Source organism: Pseudonaja textilis, chromosome 3, assembly GCF_049901715.1.
Source record: "Pseudonaja textilis isolate UNSWEBS1 chromosome 3, rPseTex1.2, whole genome shotgun sequence".
Classification (NCBI taxonomy): Eukaryota; Metazoa; Chordata; class Lepidosauria; order Squamata; family Elapidae; genus Pseudonaja; species Pseudonaja textilis.
The window spans coordinates 14,241,280-14,259,983 of record NC_141992.1 but is presented as its reverse complement, the minus strand read 5'-3'; the positions used below and the strand labels follow the sequence as shown (position 1 = coordinate 14,259,983).

At 39.6% G+C, this 18,704-nt stretch overlaps 1 protein-coding gene across 2 annotated transcripts; it reads right to left on the bottom strand.

Moving 5' to 3' along the window:
* Nucleotides 1–211: 211 nt before the first annotated feature.
* On the bottom strand, nucleotides 212–12,566 carry PRELID3B (PRELI domain containing 3B). Of its 2 annotated transcripts, none has more exons than XM_026697429.2 (6): nucleotides 12,403–12,566; nucleotides 8,450–8,618; nucleotides 7,452–7,541; nucleotides 6,988–7,058; nucleotides 3,664–3,766; nucleotides 212–1,654 (listed from the first exon to the last, which is right to left on the bottom strand). In XM_026697429.2, the coding sequence occupies exons 1-6, from the start codon at nucleotides 12,432–12,434 to the stop codon at nucleotides 1,535–1,537; spliced, it is 585 nt and encodes a 194-aa protein (XP_026553214.1). In that variant the 5' UTR covers nucleotides 12,435–12,566; the 3' UTR covers nucleotides 212–1,534. The 2 variants fall into 2 exon arrangements, with proteins under 2 accessions (XP_026553214.1, XP_087785070.1); XM_087928944.1 differs by lacking the exon at nucleotides 12,403–12,566 and adding an exon at nucleotides 9,762–9,838.
* Nucleotides 12,567–18,704: the final 6,138 nt, after the last annotated feature.

The window sequence follows — 18,704 nt, the reverse complement described above, 5'->3', positions numbered from 1 at the left end:
AAAGAGTAGCCACAGGCTGCCGCTTTGACTTTCTTAAATGTATTAAAGCTTCTGGCAAAGACAGATCCTTCTCGCATACACCTACCCCTTTGGATTCAGTTTGTTTCTATTGTTTGAATGAGACCTTCTCCCCATTCACCATGGTCAACCTGGGCTGCTGCCATTCATCACTCAAGGAGGAGTATTTGACATTGAATTAAAACAGAGATTAGAGTATCAAACATTAACCTTTTTTAATAACATTGTCTCTATAAAATGTTTTTGAAGTTTTTAAAAATGAAAAAGACAAAACATAACCCAGTAGAAAAATATTTAACATTTAAATGCATTGGTAAATGTTTGCAATCACACCTCACCTCACAAGAATCAGTACCGTCTACTGAAATATTAACTTTTAAAACTAGCTTCAGGTATTACAGTATTTACAGACGTTCTTAAGAACAAAATATTAAATACCGCAGATGAGACTATTAAAGGAATCAGAATTCAGAAATTAAGATATGTCTAGAACTCATTAGTTCTTGCCATTTATGACAGATACCAGAGTTCTACTATTGTCCTGCTCATCAAGGATACTTAAATTTTACACTGTACCTGTATCACAGACATAAAAGCCTTTTGGGTGTTCCAGTTTTTGACTACATAAATACTCCTCTGTGAAGAAAGGACTACTTTGAAATTGTAAGGGAACTATTCTTTTACTTATGGAATTTAGATATATTTGTTCTGAAGTACCTAGACTTCTGTAGATAGAAGGTAGGGCAGTATGGATATATATTAAGGAACAAAACAAAATCTGTTTACGTGTGTATATGTAAAGAGAAACAACAAAGTATAATTTAAGAGACTTCAGTTGTCTGGAGTACATAAATCATGATTATGCATTTTAAAAGGGAAGAGTGGATTTCTTCCTATAAATGTAGTAATTATACAATTTCTGATTCTTAGAAAACGTGGGACCAAAATGAATTAAGTTGAACAAGTTGTATTGTTCAACACTTTAACTATCTTATCAACTAGAGACTTTGAAAAACTGAAATTGTAAGCCACTTTTAGTTCGTATCTAATTATATAGCATGCGATTTCTGTTACATTCAGAATAATTTCAAAACGGTGGAACTTCTGTAAACATGAATGTTAAATATCAAACTTCTCAGGTTAGCAAATGGTAATTTTCATGAAAACAGCCTATAAAAAAACACTTTAGATCCTATTTCAAGTAATAGTGTTTGTTCTTCAAAGCCGAACCCTGTAACAAACTGCTCAAAATCTTGTGCCCAGAATATATTCTGCAAACACATGAACTGTCTTGAATGCCTGCATTCCAGTTTAATGAATGTACAATTCAACAGAAAGCCATGCGTCTTACCTTCGTGTACAGATTTATCAAGTTCTCTCCAAAATTTTAATTTAAAAATCTAAACTACAGATCTATTTTTTAAATAGGTATAAGAATAAATATTTCCAGCTTTGAGGAAGCTTGAAAGTGTTCCTTTCAAATTGTTAGGCCTAAGAACTTGGTGTAGCTTCTATACTAGTCTTCCACAAAGGCTGCAGCTGCCATTGGAGATCTCATATTTCCTCTTGCTGAAGAAGTGAATTCTTCTATTTCGGCATTAAGTTTGCTGATGACCCATTCCAATGCTTCACGTCCCTGTAGAAGACACACCTTCTTTATTGAAACAAGTCCAAGTATCTCAGAGGTCATAGTAATTTACAGAAGTGAAACTGATCATAAATATGAATTACATTGGTATTACTTTAACATTTAGAACCACTAGGTGAAAGGGTGTAAAGTCTCTGTGTTGAATTAAGAATAAGACTTCTTTTTGTGATGGCCAATTTTTTTTTAAAAAAAATGCTGTTTGCTCAGCCTTTTGGAAGCATTTAATTTATATTATCTATTGGCAGCTACCTTTTGTTTTTATTGTGATACATTTTAATCGGTGTGAATACCTTGGACTCAGAAGAAGGAAAAAGAAAACATTCATAGAGTCAGGGAAAAACAGATCAACCCAAAGTAAAAGCTACCCACTGTAAATGTAAAACTGATAGGGAAAACTGACCCCCACCCCCAAAAGATATCACATATGACTATCTTGATGTTCAAACTAAATAGAGGCAGCTTAAATAGATAATATAGTATGTTCAAACTAAATAGAGACAGCTTAAACAGATAATATAATATGAAAGAAGAACCTAAAATTGTGAAAAATTCCACTGGGCCACAAAAGCTTCTCGGGTTCTCTTGCCTCTTAAACGGGAGTGGGCAATGAATTTCCCCAAGGGGCCACATGAGAAACTGGAATTGTTGTGGAGGGCTGCTGCTCTGCCCTCTGCTGCCATTGTTCCATCCCCGTTGCAGCTGCCCTGCCTGAACCCACCACTGTGGGCTAGACAGGGACCAGCCAGCAGAGCTGGAGGCAGACTCGGACAGTGAGGAGGTTGGGGAGGAACATGGGCCAGTCCTGGAGTCTGGGGAAGGCTCTGATGAGTGCTCTGCATTGGAGGCAGAGATGGGGCCAGGGACCTCTGACAGTTATCAGCTGTCTTCGGAGTTGGAGATTACTGGGAAAGAAGAACAGCTGGAGCATGTTCCCAATGTGTGCATGCTCAGAGCTGCCAGGAGAAGGGAAGAGTTAAGGAACAAGGGTTGACTTGGTAGTAAAGGAAGGAATAAAGGAAATAAAGAGGAGCGAAAGGGGAGTGGTGTTTGCAGGAGACAATTAGTTCATTTAATTAGGGTGAAGATTTGTGACTCCTTGCCAAGTATTTTCTGGTAAAGCGCTATGCTTGGAAGCTTTCAGCCTGGCAACTCTCCAAGCCTGATAAGGTCTATAGTTCTAAATCACTCTTGAAAGACTGTTCGCTGGGACTTTGCTGGATGTGAATGAGAGGAATTCATATTAGCCTAATAAAAAGAGGTTTTATTGGGACGAGGAATCTGCTTTGTGATTTTGTGAAGCCTATAGGTCAGAACAGAATCTCTGTTAACTTTTGCAAGGATGTTTCTGGTATGACATCATTAATTTTGATTGTAATGCTTGAATTAAGAAAAGATCCAGTTTTCTACTTCAACACTTCTCAAGGTGGCTGGGGATAAATATAATTCTTCATAATACTTTTGTTATGCTTATCATCTACATGATCAATATTGTTACCTTTTCAAGTCTTATAAACATTGATTAAATGGCTAAAAGTAATACATTAGCACAAAAAATTCACAGTAAAAAAAATCTGTTGCAGGATCCAATCTGGGTTAGTCAGTGGGATCAGAGGTGTAATCGTCTGAGGTTTCGGACTCACGCTGGAGCCCATTCTCAGGGTACATCTCTCTTATTGGAGCTTAGAGGATGAACTCCAGCACGAGTCCAAAAGCTCGAAGACTAAACCCAAATTGGTCCTGCAATATGTATCCAGGGACACATATGTTTGCCTTCATTTGTGAAAATAAATCTAATTTAATCTCGCAGGTGAATTACTTTTATTTATTTTCCCTACTAACAAATGGAAGAGGGAAGAAATCATTCAGGGTATCCTTAAGTTTGAAATAGGTAATATTCATAAAATATAACACAGCCATTAATGATCTCATATTTTCATTCCATCTCAACTCATCCACTATTCTCTCCTGTCTTCTCAAAATAAGTTGGCAATACGTACTTTTTTGGCATTAGAAGAAATTGTGTTTTCCATTAGTCCTTCTAAGTAACTGCTGAGACTAACTCCTTTTACACAGATGGTTGCTTCTTGAGTCAAAATAGTTCTATGGAAAAAAAATAGCAATAGTTTACCAATTTCTCAAAAAGTACTCAGAAGCTACCTTTGTTCTTCCTATATCTATTAAAAATTCCACATATTACAACTACCACCAATCAATTTCCATAGGGATAGAGTGTTCAGATACACTAAGCTAGTAGGGAATGGGTAACCAATAATCTCAGAATTGTTTTAAACACTAAAGTGTGCATATGCATTTCTGTGTTTGCGTGGATGGCTCTTGGAATTCCTTCTGACAAAGGTTACTGAAGAGAGTACTGTTTTCTACCTTAATAATACACTGCTCAAAAAAATAAAGGGAACACTTAAACAACACAATGTAACTCCAAGTCAATCACACTTCTGTTAAATCAAACTGTCTACTTAGGTAGCAACACTGATTGACAATCAATTGCACATGCTGTTGTGCAAATGGAATAGACAACAGGTGGAAAGGAGAGGCAGTTAGCAAGACATCTCCAATAAAGGAGTGGTTCTGCAGGTGGTGACCCCAGACCACTTCTCAGTTCCTATGCTTTCTGGCTGATGGCTTGGTCACTTTTGAATGCTGGCGGTGCTTTCACTCTAATGGTAGCATGAGACGGAGTCTACAACCCACACTAGAGGCTCAGGTAGTGCAGCTCATCCAGGATGGCACATCAACGTGAGCTGTGGTAAGAAGATTTGCTGTGTCTGTCAGCGTAGTGTCCAGAGCAGGGAGGCACTACCAGGAGACAGGCCAGTATATCAGGAGACGTGGAGGAGGCCGTAGGAGGGCAACAACCCAGCATCAGGACCACTACCCCTGCCTTTGTGTAAGGAGGGACAGGAGGAACACTGCCAGAGCCCTGCAAAATGACCTCCAGCGAGCCACAAATGTGCATGTGGCTGCTCAAACAGTCAGAAACAGACTCCATGAGGGTGCTATGAGGGCCCAACATCCACAAGTGGGGGTTGTGCTTACAGCCCAACACCATGCAGGACGTTTGGCATTTGCCAGAGAACACCAAGATTGGCAAATTCGCCATTGGCACCCTGTGCTCTTCACAGATGAAAGCAGGTTCACACTGAGCACACGTGACAGGGTCTGGAGACACCGTGGAGAACGTTCTGCTGTCTGCAACATCCTCCAGCATGACCAGTTTGGCAGTGGGTCAGTAATGGTGTGGGGTGGCATTTCTTTAGGGGGCCGCACAGCCTTCCATGTGCTCACCAGAGGTAGCCTGACTGCCATTAGGTACCGAGGTGACATCCTCAGACCCCTTGTGAGACCATATGCTGGTGCGGTTGGCCCTGGGTTCCTCATAATGCAAGATAGTGCTAGACCTCATGTGGCTGGAGTATATCAGCAGTTCCTGCAAGACAAAGGCATTGATGCTATGGACTGGCCCGCCCGTTCCCCAGACCTGAATCCAATTGAGCACATCTGGGACATCATGTCTCGCTCCACCCACTAACACCATGTTGCACGACAGACTGTTCAGGAGTTGGGGGATGCTTTAGTCCAGGTGTGGGAGGAGATCCCTCAGGAGACCATCCGCCACCTCATCAAGAGCATGCCCAGGCGTTGTAGGGAGGTCATACAGGCATGTGGAGGCCACAAACTACTGAGCCTCGTTTTGACTTGTTTTAAGGACATTACATCAAAGTTGGATCAGCCTGCAGTGTTTTTTTCCACTTTAATTTTGAGTGTAACTCCAAATCCAGACCTTCATGGGTTGCTAATTTGATTTCCATTGATAATTTTTGTGTGCTTTTGTTGTCAGCACATTCAACTATGTAATGAACAACTTATTGAATAAGAATATTTCATTCATTCAGATCTAGGATGTCTTATTTTTGTGTTCCCTTTATTTTTTTGAGCAGTGTATATAGTACAGATAGTGCTTGACTTATAACCATTCGTTTAGTGACTGAAGTCACAATGACACTGAAAAGTGATTTTTGACTGTTTTTCACATTTAGAAGAGCCATGGTGGTGCAGTGGTTAGAATGCAGTATTGCAGGCTAATTCTGCCAACTGCCAGGAGTTTGATTCTGACCAGTTAAAGGTTGATTCAGCCTTCTATCCTTTGTGGTTGGTAAAATGAAGATGCAGATTGTTGGGGAAAATATGCTGACTTTGTAAACTGCTTAGAGAGGGCTGTAAAACACTATGATGCGGTACGTAAGTCTAAGTGCTACTGCTACAACCATTGCAACGTCCACATGGTCACGTAATCAAAATTCAGGTGCTTGGCAACTGGCATGTACTTATGATGGTTGCATGTGGTCTCCTTTTGTGACCTCTTGAAGCCAGATTTACTTAATAACCATGATACTAACTTAATAGGTACAGTGATTCACTTAACAATTGTGACAAGAGAGGTTGTAAAATTGGGCAAAACTCACCTAACAACCAAAATTTTGGATTCAACTGTGGCCTTAAGACAACTATATGTTTGTCTATGTCTCAATATATATGCTAGGGATGCCATCATTGAAAAAGAAAGGGAAACATCAAGATATCCTCCACATGCTTCCTTGCTTATGTTTGAATTCGGGAAATGTGTTTGATTCAATCCTCTGCACAAATGTTAAATGTGGCCTCAGTCACAAATATCCATCCCAACAGAAGCATACAACCTGAGTTTCAGGGTCACAGATAAATCCTCAAAGCCTTATTTAGGCTCACAGAGCCCTCAAACTGAACTAAATGTATAGTTTTTGATATGACCATAAAAGAAAAAAAAATAAACATATAGAAATTAACCACAATTAACCATATTTAAGTAGAATATTATATATAGATAGTTGGGCTGATTGCAGCTTTGCACTCTAGCACACCCTGAACTAATGCATGCCACGATCTCCCTCATCCTTTGATGCTCCCCTGCATTCTGCTTAGTGAGCAAAGCAGTCATGTGGATGCCTTGACTTATGACCAAATTTCTGGTCCCAACTGTAGTTGTAACTTGTATCAGTGAAAATCGTATTTGGGGGCAAAATTCCTTATCTGTATTCACAAATATCAAATAGGTTATTACTATTGTAAAGTGGCATTTCATATTTGTTTAAGTTTAAATTAAATTACCACAGATTATACCTGTTGCATTTAGTTTGTTTTTATTATTGGTTCAAGTATGCTGAGCAGCATTTTGATTATTTTTAAATGATCTACTGTGATTTGCTGAAGTATTTCATACTATAAAGATAAGTAGAGTAAAATTCTGAAAATACATTACTTACTTTTCTGGCTCTTGAGGATGTGGCTTATAAATTAGTCTCTCATCTACTGACACCAGGTTTGTAAATGAAATCTATAAGAAATTTAATTTAAGCTTCAGCATGAAAAAATAATCCAGTAAATACAATTAACTTGAGACAGCATAATTTAATAAGCATAGATTATATTGGCTTCCTCAGATACAAATTTCATTGTACTTTCTCATAAGACCATGATACACAAATGCATTATGTTCTATTGCTATAATAATAAAGTAATCCATTTCACTTGGGGGGATACCATTTTAGAAAAGACGGTCAATTTTACAAAGTACAAAAAGATAGTTTCCGAGAAAAATCTGAAATTCTAAGGACTTTAGAAGGAGTATCTTTCTAGCATTCTGCCACCTCTGAAGAGATACTTGGAAGTATGACTTACAGGAATTAAGTCTACTAGAAATGTTTAAGTTCATTTGTGTAATACTTACATTAATAGACTTGAGCTCCATTATTTTCTCAACTGGGTCAACTACAGAGTGCTCTTGAACATAGGTTCTCATTCTACAAGCACCAATAAGCTAGAAGATAAATATAACATTAGCTGCATTGTGACATAAGCATAGCATCAAAAGCTGAATTACATTATACTATTTCGGGGGCATGAAATAAAAAAAGAAACCATTTGTAATTTTTGCACCAAATTTCCCTTCCATAAAGGTTTGTTTTAAAATATAAATGGGATTTTCCTGCTTTTCTACCGTGATTTAATTGAACCTCTTTCAAGCCAGCATGTGAATCAAATGCATACACCCTTTATAATTGTAGAAAATTCAATCATCCATTTACAAGTGTGGCATGCTCTTGATATGTACCCACAATGGAATAATTTCTGAAAGACTCAATGGGTCATGAGTTGTCTGGTATACATATATATGCATAGAAATATATAAATTAATAAATATCTATAAATTAACATTTCTTTCTCAATTTATAAAACTTTTCTGCATTTAAGTTGCCACTTGTATAAAAACTGTCCTTATACTTAGTATGTTGCTAAAATTGAAATTACTCGACCAACTAATTTTCATGCTGTCCAAAACAGCATAAAGGATGTAATCTGAGGAAAAAAGAAACAATAAAACAATTCAACTTGCTGTAACATGCAGTTGTTTATGATGTAACAAGCACAATGGATTCATTCATCAGCTATAAGGAGCTGTTGCACAATCCAATGTACCAGTCACCTTTATTATAAAAAATCTAAATGAATACGTAATAGTAACTTTCTGTGAGAATTTGGTCTATATTCAAATTCTGAATACCACTTGGTTATAGAAATATTCACCTTTTGTATATTAAATAACAGACGTTCTAAAGAAAATGAAATGCAATATGGTACAATGTGGACTATATGCTATATTTTGTACAACCAAAGTCAAATGACATGCATTCAAGAAAACTGTTGAAAGCCCTAACTGGCACTTACTGATTTTACAATGGATGGCATTCCCCATTCTGTACTCAGCAGCCGGTGGCTATGTAATTTTCCATTAGTGTCTACATGCCGGTCCAAAACATCAACTCCAACTACGCTGGGATTCATGGGATTGGGGTATTTCTGCATAGCAGCTGTAGTAACAGTCTTCCAGGGGTGACTATAAAGCAAAAACAAAAATACAAGGATGGCCATCTTTCATTAGACTACATGACACATAGATGGGCAACCAGCGATTAGCAAGCTGTTTGTTCCTCAGGGGTCAATTTTTTTAAAAAAATCTCAATCCTCTCCAACGTAGTCTGACAACAAGCCATATGTTTTTTGGTGCATGGGTATATATTATCAAGGTTCCAGCAAGCTTAATTTAAAGTACTTTGCTCATAATCATTTCAAAGCAAAATGAAAAATGTTTAAAAGGTTAACCCAAAGGTATTTTTTCAAAAGGCAACTGGAACATATTTTGTTTTTTGTTAAAAGATTCCCCATCCAAGAAGCTTCTTCAATTCTGAATGAATAGTGATGTTTAAAAGGTTAAAAATTAATAATTAATTTAATAATTATTAAAAATTAATATTCACCCAATATCATCCCACATATACAACTATAGGCTATTGTATGGAGAGATAGACAGAAGTATAGTGAAAAAGATAACACTCTTCTCCCTACAAAATATATAACCTTCAAATTCCACGAATACTTTCACCAAAACATACATCTAGCCTTTCCTTCAGGGACTCCTATCAGCCTACATAGCATTTCTAAAACCCTGTTGCAGTAGGCTGAATTAAGAAGCATCATATGTAAAAATGCCTCTCTCCCACACCCAATCCCCCAGAGCTGAAGTATCTGACAAAACAAGATGTAAAACTAAACTGAGTTACAGAAACAAAAAAGCTACTTTAAGCAGCTCAAATACATAAAATTAGTTACATATATATATTCTGTCAAGTCGGGAAAAAGATAAATTCCAAGTTAAGTGAGGGAGATCTTATGCACAGAAAAGCTTTCAATGGCTAGTTCTGTTTACTTGTGTTTGTTTCTGGGTTAAAAGTAAGAGCCTCACCATTTACCTTTACCTCAAATCAAGTACTAAGAGGCTCCTTCAGCAGGTGGTAGCATCTAGCTGACCTTAGATAACAAGGGTAGTGTCTCTTTACTTAGATGAGAGAACATCAGGAAATTCAAGGGCTGAAAGGTTGACTAGTAAGTTGAATAAACATCAGGAAAGCTTATGGAAACTGCTCCAATGCTGCTGCAAATGGACAGCAGGAGCCAAACTTAGCTGAAGAGTACTTTTAACCTTTCACTGAAAAGCTTAACAGGGTTCTACAGCTCAATTGCCTGGATCTGCATCCACTTTCAATTTCATAATGGAAAAAAACATAGGACAGTGACTAGGACTATTCAATTGACACCAGAGAGATCCAGATTCAAAACCCATTCTCAACTGTGGAATCTCATGGGGTGTCTATGGAGTCAGCCACACTCTCAGCACAACTTAAGAGAGTTGTTGTTTGGGGAAAATTGAAGAAAGTGTGATATGTTTGAATGGAAATATAAAACAAACAAAACACATTGTGTGCCCAAACCTAAGAAAGAAACTTCTAAAACAGTTCATATTAAAATATGCACGAAACTGGATCCTCCACAGAACACATTTTCTCTATTTAAAAAAGGACCCAAAGAACAAGAGTCTGTAGACTATAAACTAAGAGAGTGACAGACAATATTATGATCTAAAGCAGGGTATCCAATTTGTGGGCCATATGCAGCCCTGGACAGCTAATAATGCAGCCTCACAAGATAATGAAAAATATTAAAAAATAAAGGAAGTTTCTTATTTATATCCATTAACTATATATTTTATAAGTAGTCCAAGAGAATTCCTCTTTATTCAATGTGGCCCAGGAACGCTAAAAGGTTGGACAATCATGATCTAAAGGTACATGTTTTTCAGACATACATGATGTTCCCTCAAATTTGAACATTTCCCAACCTAAAGGTATTTTGAAGGGCCTTAGGGACCTAACTTTTCCCCCAGGCCTTTGGAAAGGTCAACTGATGCCTCTTTCTTCTGGTTCCCCTCTGGGTTTGTTTGTTTTTGCCATCACTGTTCTTTTGATTTATGCTATTTTGGGAGGGGGTTGTATTTTTTGTTTTTAAATGTTTTTAACAATTATAAACCCCCAAGAGTTGCTGGGAATTTAAATTTATATAAATTTAACAATATAATTTCTGAAAAAGATACAAGGAAGAGTAAAACATTAGGCATTAATGTTTAATCTTAACAGATGACCTTGGGAAAATGACAGCTCTCTTCAAATACCTGAAGGATTCCACAGTCAAGAGCTGTCCTTTATTACTCCAGACAACTGGCCAGGGAATAAAGAACTTACAGTGGAAGGAGGTTTTTGGTTGAAAGTTTAGAAAAAGCTTCATAAGAACAATTCGACACCTGCTGAGGATGGCAGGTTATGCTCAAGCAGAGCCATTTGCCAGGATGCTTTAATTTGGATTCTAGAACTAGCAAGGGGTTGGTTTTAGAGTGGCCTAAAGGAATCCTTTCAAGTCTACACACCTACCTACCTAGAGAAAGAGAGAGAAGGTAATACTGTAATTTCCCAGGACAACTGCTTTGTCACAATCATGCTGTAAACAAAAACATAACTGAAAGCTAAACACTAGCATTGTATTATATAATTCCTGCTTCTGAAAAACAATCAAGCTCATATCTTCAGTTTTTTCTTCTCCCCCCACCCCTTTCCCTTTACCAATCACAGCGTTTATAATCAAGCATACTGTATGTACATATCACCATTTGTCCTTAAGGCCAGGACAAGGTGAAAAGAGAGAGAGAGAAAAAAAAACCTAGATAGTCCTCGACTTACCACAGTTCATTGAGTGACTGAAAAAGTGACTTATGACCATTTGTCACACTTACGACCAGTGCAGCAACCCCACGGTTCAAGTGATCCAAATTCAGATGCTTGGCGGTTGGCTCATATTTATGACGGCTGCAGTGTCCCAAGGATCATGTGATCCTCTTTGGTGGACCTTCTGACAAGCCAAGTCAACAGGAAGGAAAAACCAGATTCACTTAACCGCGTTACTTACTTAACAACTACCATGATTCACCGTGGAACCACTGTGGCCTGGAAGGTCATAAAGCAAGGCAAAATTCACTTCACAAATAGCAACAGAATCGCTTGTACAGCTTCGCCAACCGAAATGGTTAGGCTCCATTGTGGCCATAAGTCGAGGACTATCTTGCACTGCTCTCTGCAAAAGCAGCCGCCGCCTTTGGGAAAGAGACGCAGGGAAAGTTTTGCTCAGCCCAGGGAGTGACTTTGTGGCCTCCCTAAAGACAGGTGCGGTGTTACCCCAACCTTCTTCGAGATCCCCAAGGGCAGGGGTCTCCAACTTTGGCCACTTTAAGGCTTGTGGACTTCAACTCCCAAAGCTGGCTGAGGAATTCTGGGAGTTGAAGTCCACAAGCCTTAAAGTGGCCAAGGTTGGAGACCCCTGCCCAAGGGGAGACCTCGAGAAAGAAAAGGAGCTGAGGGATTGCAGGGCTCCGAGTCTTCTCCCAAGCAAATGCAGGTGGCTTTGATACCCGCGAACCCAGTCACCCGGCCTTGGGAGGAGGATGGGCCCTGTAGTCCCACGTCCTGGGAAGCGGGGGCGGGGGCGGGAGCCCGCACCTTCTCCGCCAAGGTCAGCCCTGGCGAATTTCCCCGCGCCGAAAGATATGTGGAGGAATGAATGAGCCGCCGAAGCTGAGGGCCGCAGGAGGAGGAGAAGGCTCTCCCCGGGCCCTCCAAGCCTTCACTATTCCCCTCGCAGCAGGGTGGGAATGGGAGCCCCCGTTACCCTGGTGACGCGACCACCACCACCCCGCCCTCCCGAGGAACGGCCGCTCCTCCGACGCCTCGGCCACTGACTCGAAGGTGTGCTCCGAGGTCCAGATCTTCATCGTGATGGGCGGCGGTGCTTCCTCGCAACCCTCCGGGGAGACGCTGCCTCCGCCAGCCCGCCGACACCGACCAGGAACTCGCGGCGAGGGACCGTCGCCGAAGAAACCGGGCGAGGCGGAGACCCAAAGGCGCCTGCGCGGTTGGCGCGAGGAGAGGCCGCAGAAAAGTGGGTGAGGCCAAGCCTCAGGGAGGCCTCGGATAGGGCGGCTTCCTATTGAGGGCCGGTGACGTCAGAACTGAAATCAACGTTCCTTTTTTTTTTCTTTCACCCGGCCGGCTTGGAGAGTGCGCATGCGCGAATAAGTAACGGTCTGGATTAAATTTGGGGAGAGACGCCTGGGGTTGTGTGGAGAGAAGATTGGGGTTATTTTTTTTTGCCCATCTATGGAGATTCTTAGTCATCCAGGTTATGGTTGTCCCAAAGGTGTTTTTTCAAGAGGCAACTGGACTTCCTTTGTTTTTTCTTTGAAGTCGTTTCCCACCGTCCAGTCAGAACTGAAGAAGCTTCTTGGATAAGAAGCGAAACGTCTTCAAAGAAAAACCAGAAAGTCCAGTTGCCTCTTGAAAAAGCACCTTTGGGACTTCAACATTTCCATTAATAACATTCCCAGCATTTGTGGCCTTCAGAACCTCAGTGAAGTGGACCACAAACATACATACTTATGCACTGCTCAAAAAAATAAAGAGAACACTTAAACAACACAATGTAACTCCAAGTCAATCACACTTCTGTGAAATCAAACTGTCCATTTAGGTAGCAACACTGATTGACAATCAATTTCACATGCTCTTGTGCAAATGGAATAGACAACAGGTGGAAAGCATAGTCAGTTAGCAATACATCCCCAATAAAGGAGTGGTTCTGCAGGTGATGACCCCAGACCACTTTTCAATTCCTATGCTTTCTGGCTGATGGTTTGGTCATTTTGAATGCTGGCGGTGCTTTCACTCTAGTGCTAGCATGGGACGGAGTCTACAACCCACACAAGTGGCTCAGGTAGTGCAGCTCATCCAGGATGGCACATCAATGTGAGCTGTGGCAAGAAGGTTGGCTGTGTCTGTCAGCGTAGTGTCCAGAGCAGGGAGGCACTACCAGGAGACAGGCCAGTACATCAGGAGGAGGAGGCCATAGGAGGGCAACAACCCAGCATCAGGACCGCTACCTCTGCCTTTGTGCAAGGAGGGACAGGAGGAGCACTGCCAGAGCTCTGCAAAATGACCTCCAGTGGGCCACAAATGTGCATGTGGCTGCTCAAACAGTCAGAAACAGACTCCATGAAGGTGCTATGAGGGCCCAACATCCACAGGTGGGGGTTGTGCTTACAGTTTTGGCATTTGCCAGAGAACACCAAGATTGGCAAATTCACCACTGGCGCCCTGGGCTCTTCACAGATGAAAGCAGGTTCACACTGAGCACATATGACAGACGTGATAGGGTCTGGAGACGCCGTGGAGAATGTTCTCCTGCCTGCAACATCCTCCAGCACGACCAGTTTGGCAGTAGGTCAGTAATGGCGTGGGGTGGCATTTCTTTAGGGGGCCGCACAGCCCTCCATGTGCTTGCCAGAGGTAGCCTGCCATTAGGTGCCTCAGACCCTTTGTGAGACCATATGCTGGTGCAGTTGGCCCTGGGTTCCTCATAATGCAAGACAATGCTAGACCTCATGGGGCTGGAGTGTGTCAGCAGATTCTGCAAGATGAAGGCATTGATGCTATGGACTGGCCCGCCCATTCCCCAGGCCTGAATCCAATTGAGCACATCTGGGACATCATGTCTCGCTCCATCCACCAACACCACATTGCACCACAGACTGTCCAGGAGTTGGGGGATGCTTTAGTCCTGGTGTGGGAAGAGATCCCGCAGGAGACCATCCGCCACCTCATCAGGAGCATGCCCAGGCATTGTAGGGAGGTCATACAGGCACGTGGAGGCCACACACACTACTGAGCCTCATTTTGACTTGTTTTAAGGACATTACATCAAAGTTGGATCAGCCTGTAGTGTTTTTTTACACTTTAATTTTGAGTGTAACTCCAAATCCAGACCTCCATGGGTTGCTGTTTGATTTCCATTGATAATTTTTGTGTACATTCAACTATGTAACGAACAACTTATTTAATAAGAATATTTCATTCATACAGATCTAGGATGTCTTATTTTTGTGTTCCCTTTATTTTTTTGAGCAGTGTATACTGCATCTCAAGCGCAGGTTAAACAATGGTGGAAGAAGACTGTTTCAGCAGCTAGAAACAAAAATGCCATACAGGTAGTCCTCAACTTACAACCATATGTTTAGTGACTTGAGTTACAATGGAACTGAAAAAAGTAATATGATTGTTTTTCACATTTGGGACTGTTGCTGCATCTCCATGGTCATCAAAATTTGGTAATGGTTCATATTTATGATGGTTGCAGTGTCCTGATCACTTTTGCAACTTTCTGACAACATCAATGGGAAAACAAGATTCACCTAATCTTGTTACTAATTAACTGCAGTGATTCACGTAACTAGCAAGAAAGGCCCCAAAGGAAGAAAACTAAGGTAACTGTCTCATTTAGCAACATAAATTTTGGATCAAAAGTTGACAACTACCTGTATTGATAGAAGAGAATATTTGTAGCTTAGGGATGATATTGTTGCCTAGTTTGTTAATGAAATCTCTGCAAGAGACCCCACAAAATGCCATTTAGTCAATCAACCAGACACAATACTGCTGTGATATACATGAATTAAAGACAAATAAATAGTTTGGAATCCCAAGGAGGCCTTTTTTTTAAACCTTGCAAATTGGATGGAGTTTGGCTTTGTTTTTAAAATTTTCTCCTGAAGATTCAACCTAGAGCAAATCTGTAAAACTCTTTAGCTTTTCCTAACTTGGGTGCATCTGTTGCTTCGAAACTCACAAACTTTATTTGGCTTGTATGAATATGGTCCCTGAATTTGAGAGAGATACTTTTACCTTTGCAAAGGGGTTGCTTTGCTCACCTGAAAATATGAATTGCCAATTAATTTGGACAAAACATATGTGATGATCAGAAAGCAAATGTTCAAATAATAAAAAGACACTGATTATATTTGAAGCTTGAACAATTAAAAAAAAGGTTCTAGATAACATTCCACAAGTGGCAAATTCATGAGTTACATTACTCTTTTCCAGCTGGGTTTGCATGGTTCTTAAAACTTGCAAGTATATTCAAGGACTTTCAGAATGCTGTCTCTATTGTTTAGTGCTGAAAAAAACAAGTCATATTAAAAAGAAATGGCTAAAAAGAAGAAAACAACATGAAGTTAGAAAAGAGGCCTAGATTGCCGTGTTAAAAATGCTAATAATAACAGCTAAAATTCCAGGAAAGCTCTTCAGGTTTTCCAAATTAGGTGCATCCCAACTGGGTTGGCTGTAACTCCTTTAATAATCTCAGTCAGAATTGTGGCGCTGGAAAGGACACAAGGTTTTAGTTCAACCTTCTGCAATTTCAGCTACATTGTTTGCTGGTTCGCTTCCTGGTCCAATTCAAGGTGCTGGCCAGGACCTTTAGGCTTCATTATTAGCACTGTAAAAAATGATATTATCTCTTATATCTGCTAGATGTATTTTGGCAAGTCCCAGTGTTGCTTCAAAACTCAGACACCCACCTTCTGGAACATTCTCCCCCCACCTAAAGTTATGTGAGCTTCATCTCTGTTAATGTTCTGGAAATCCTCAGGACATGGTTATATCATTAAGCCTGTGAGTCCCATAGAACTGGATATACATTCAGATGACTGCATTACTGAGGTGGATATACTCTCTCCATGCCTGAGGTTGATATATTTTCATTTTAATAATATTTAATTTTTTGCACTGCTTTTTAATATATTTTTGATCATTTTTATACATGCACTGATACACACATTTTATACCCCCATTTAACAAATAAATGTTCAAGAAAATCAAATCATCCATGAGAGGTGTTAGTTTAGCCTCTTAAAGAAATCCAAAGCTCCATAGCTTCTGTTAGTACCCTGTTCTGTTCTCCTAGAGATTTACCTTCAAGACTTTTTCTCCTGAAACTGAAATGATCAATCCACAATGGTAATGGAAGGGCATTTATTTATTACCATTCTAACATTTCCATGCTGCCCTACTATCAAAGGCTGACATTCTCAATATGCTTTCTCCTGGAACCATGTTTTTACTATTATTTTTAATGGAAACTCACTAGGTAAAAAAAGTAGTTCTTATACATGAGGAGGGCAAACTTTCATGAGAGAAAATTTTTATGAAAGTTTTTCATAATTGTAATCTTGCCTATCTGAAAACACTAAACTGGGGAAATCCATTCTTAATGGACCAAAACCAAGCTTGCAATATACCATTTCCTTATGTAATTCACCACCCATGGTGCAACAGGCAAAATATTTGTAATTCTCTACCATTGTGAAGTTGCAAATAGCTCCTCAAATCAGCTTCTATGATTTCTTTAGTCCGCTTAATCAGGCTTGCCTTGGCCTAGTTAATGTTTCAGAAAGTTCCTGCCGCTGAAGTTGCATTTTCTGTAAGAAGTTGAAAATATTCGCCACTTAACTGCTTTTTAAACTATATCTCAAAGCAAAACAAAGTATGGCATTCATCCATCCAAACCTCAAACTGTACCTTTTTACACATGTAGCAATAATTTTATTAGAGTAACACAAATATAAAGAGAAAAGACTAATACAAAATATGGAACATGTAAAAAGTAGAGGAAAGAAGAAGAGAAATGTAAGGAGATGGGAAAAAAAGCAAATAAAAGAAAAATAATGTATAAAAGATGACTGCCCCCCCCTCCAGACAAGTATAAACTGTGGCTGTGCAGCCCTCCTTGGTGTTACTCCTGAACACTGCATGCTGGCTGACCTTTTATCCATCACAAAATCTTTGGCGTTACAAGCACCGAACTTACATTGTTAGAGATAATGTTCTTCTGGGACAGATGGGGTGTAGCTAGGGCCAAAGGAGAATTCATCCTTGGAAATCTCATTTTATCATAAGTTTGCTGAAATATAAGATTACACGAAACATTTATTTTTGTTGTAGCAGGCTAATGGCTTTAGGGATGATTGGAGTTCTGGAATGTTCCTCAAGGAATTGCTCAGGGGATTTGGATGTTTTGATTTATAGAGCACCATTCCTCAGAGCATTCTCATAGCAAAATTGAGCCATAAAAGCATTCTTTTCAACTAAGCTTGCTTTTTTTCTTAGCCAAGTTCAGTCTCACTGCAGTCTTTTAAATTGGGAAAATGGGGCTATAATTACAGAATATCTCTGCTGTCTCAAGGAAGTTGTAGCAATCCAAAAGAAAATAGACCTTGTGCACCCTGGAATCATGTGAAAAAATGTCAAGGCTGACTAATGAAACAGAATAGCCAAAGACAGCAGGATATTTTTCTCATTTAGGAGGAAGATATTTTTGCATTGTGAGCAATACTAAGGAGTTGCTACGATCACTGTTCAGAAACATGTGTTCATCTTGCTTCTTAAAAGAAACACAATCTGACTACAATAATTGCATCCGAAGAATTGCATCCGAAGAAACTAAGGATTCAAAATCTAAATTTTGCTGTTAAGTCACATTTCTTATGTACTATAAGATGTTCTATACCTGCTGATATTTTGTGTAATTCCTTTGCCTGGATTTGAACTTTGGATAGACAATAGTAATTTTCTTTAACTGAGTAAGCTATTTGGTATCAGTGTTATTCACAGAATAGGTAACTCACGTACTCTTCAATGTTAATTTAGTGTAAAGAGAATATACTTTAATAGAATCATCTTTGCCTGGCTTTTTTTCCACAAAGGAATTGGATGTTTATACATGATAAAGACTGATTTGATAAAGGAACTATTGTGTCTCTGGGGAAAGCTCTCTGCTAAAGGAAATCAATGAGGAACTTTGTTTGCACATCCAATTTTTCAAAAGCAGAGCAATTAATTCTTCTTCTTCTATAAGACCTAAATTATACAGCTCAACAAAATATTGATCTGATTATTCAAGGAAGGTACATTTTGAAGAATTGAAAGTAATGGCAGGTTAACTCAAGATAACTGTTTATAGGAAGGAGTTGAGAAGGGACAGAAGCTAGTTCACCTATGACAAGCCATGGTTGTCAACTTTTTCCTTTGTGAGATATAGAGTCCACCTTCCAAAGAGATGATTTAATAGCCAACCAAACGGGATGTTGGAAATGGATTGCCTCAAAGTATCTGGGGCTTTATCTGTCCAAAAGCAGAGTAAATCTCTTAAAAAT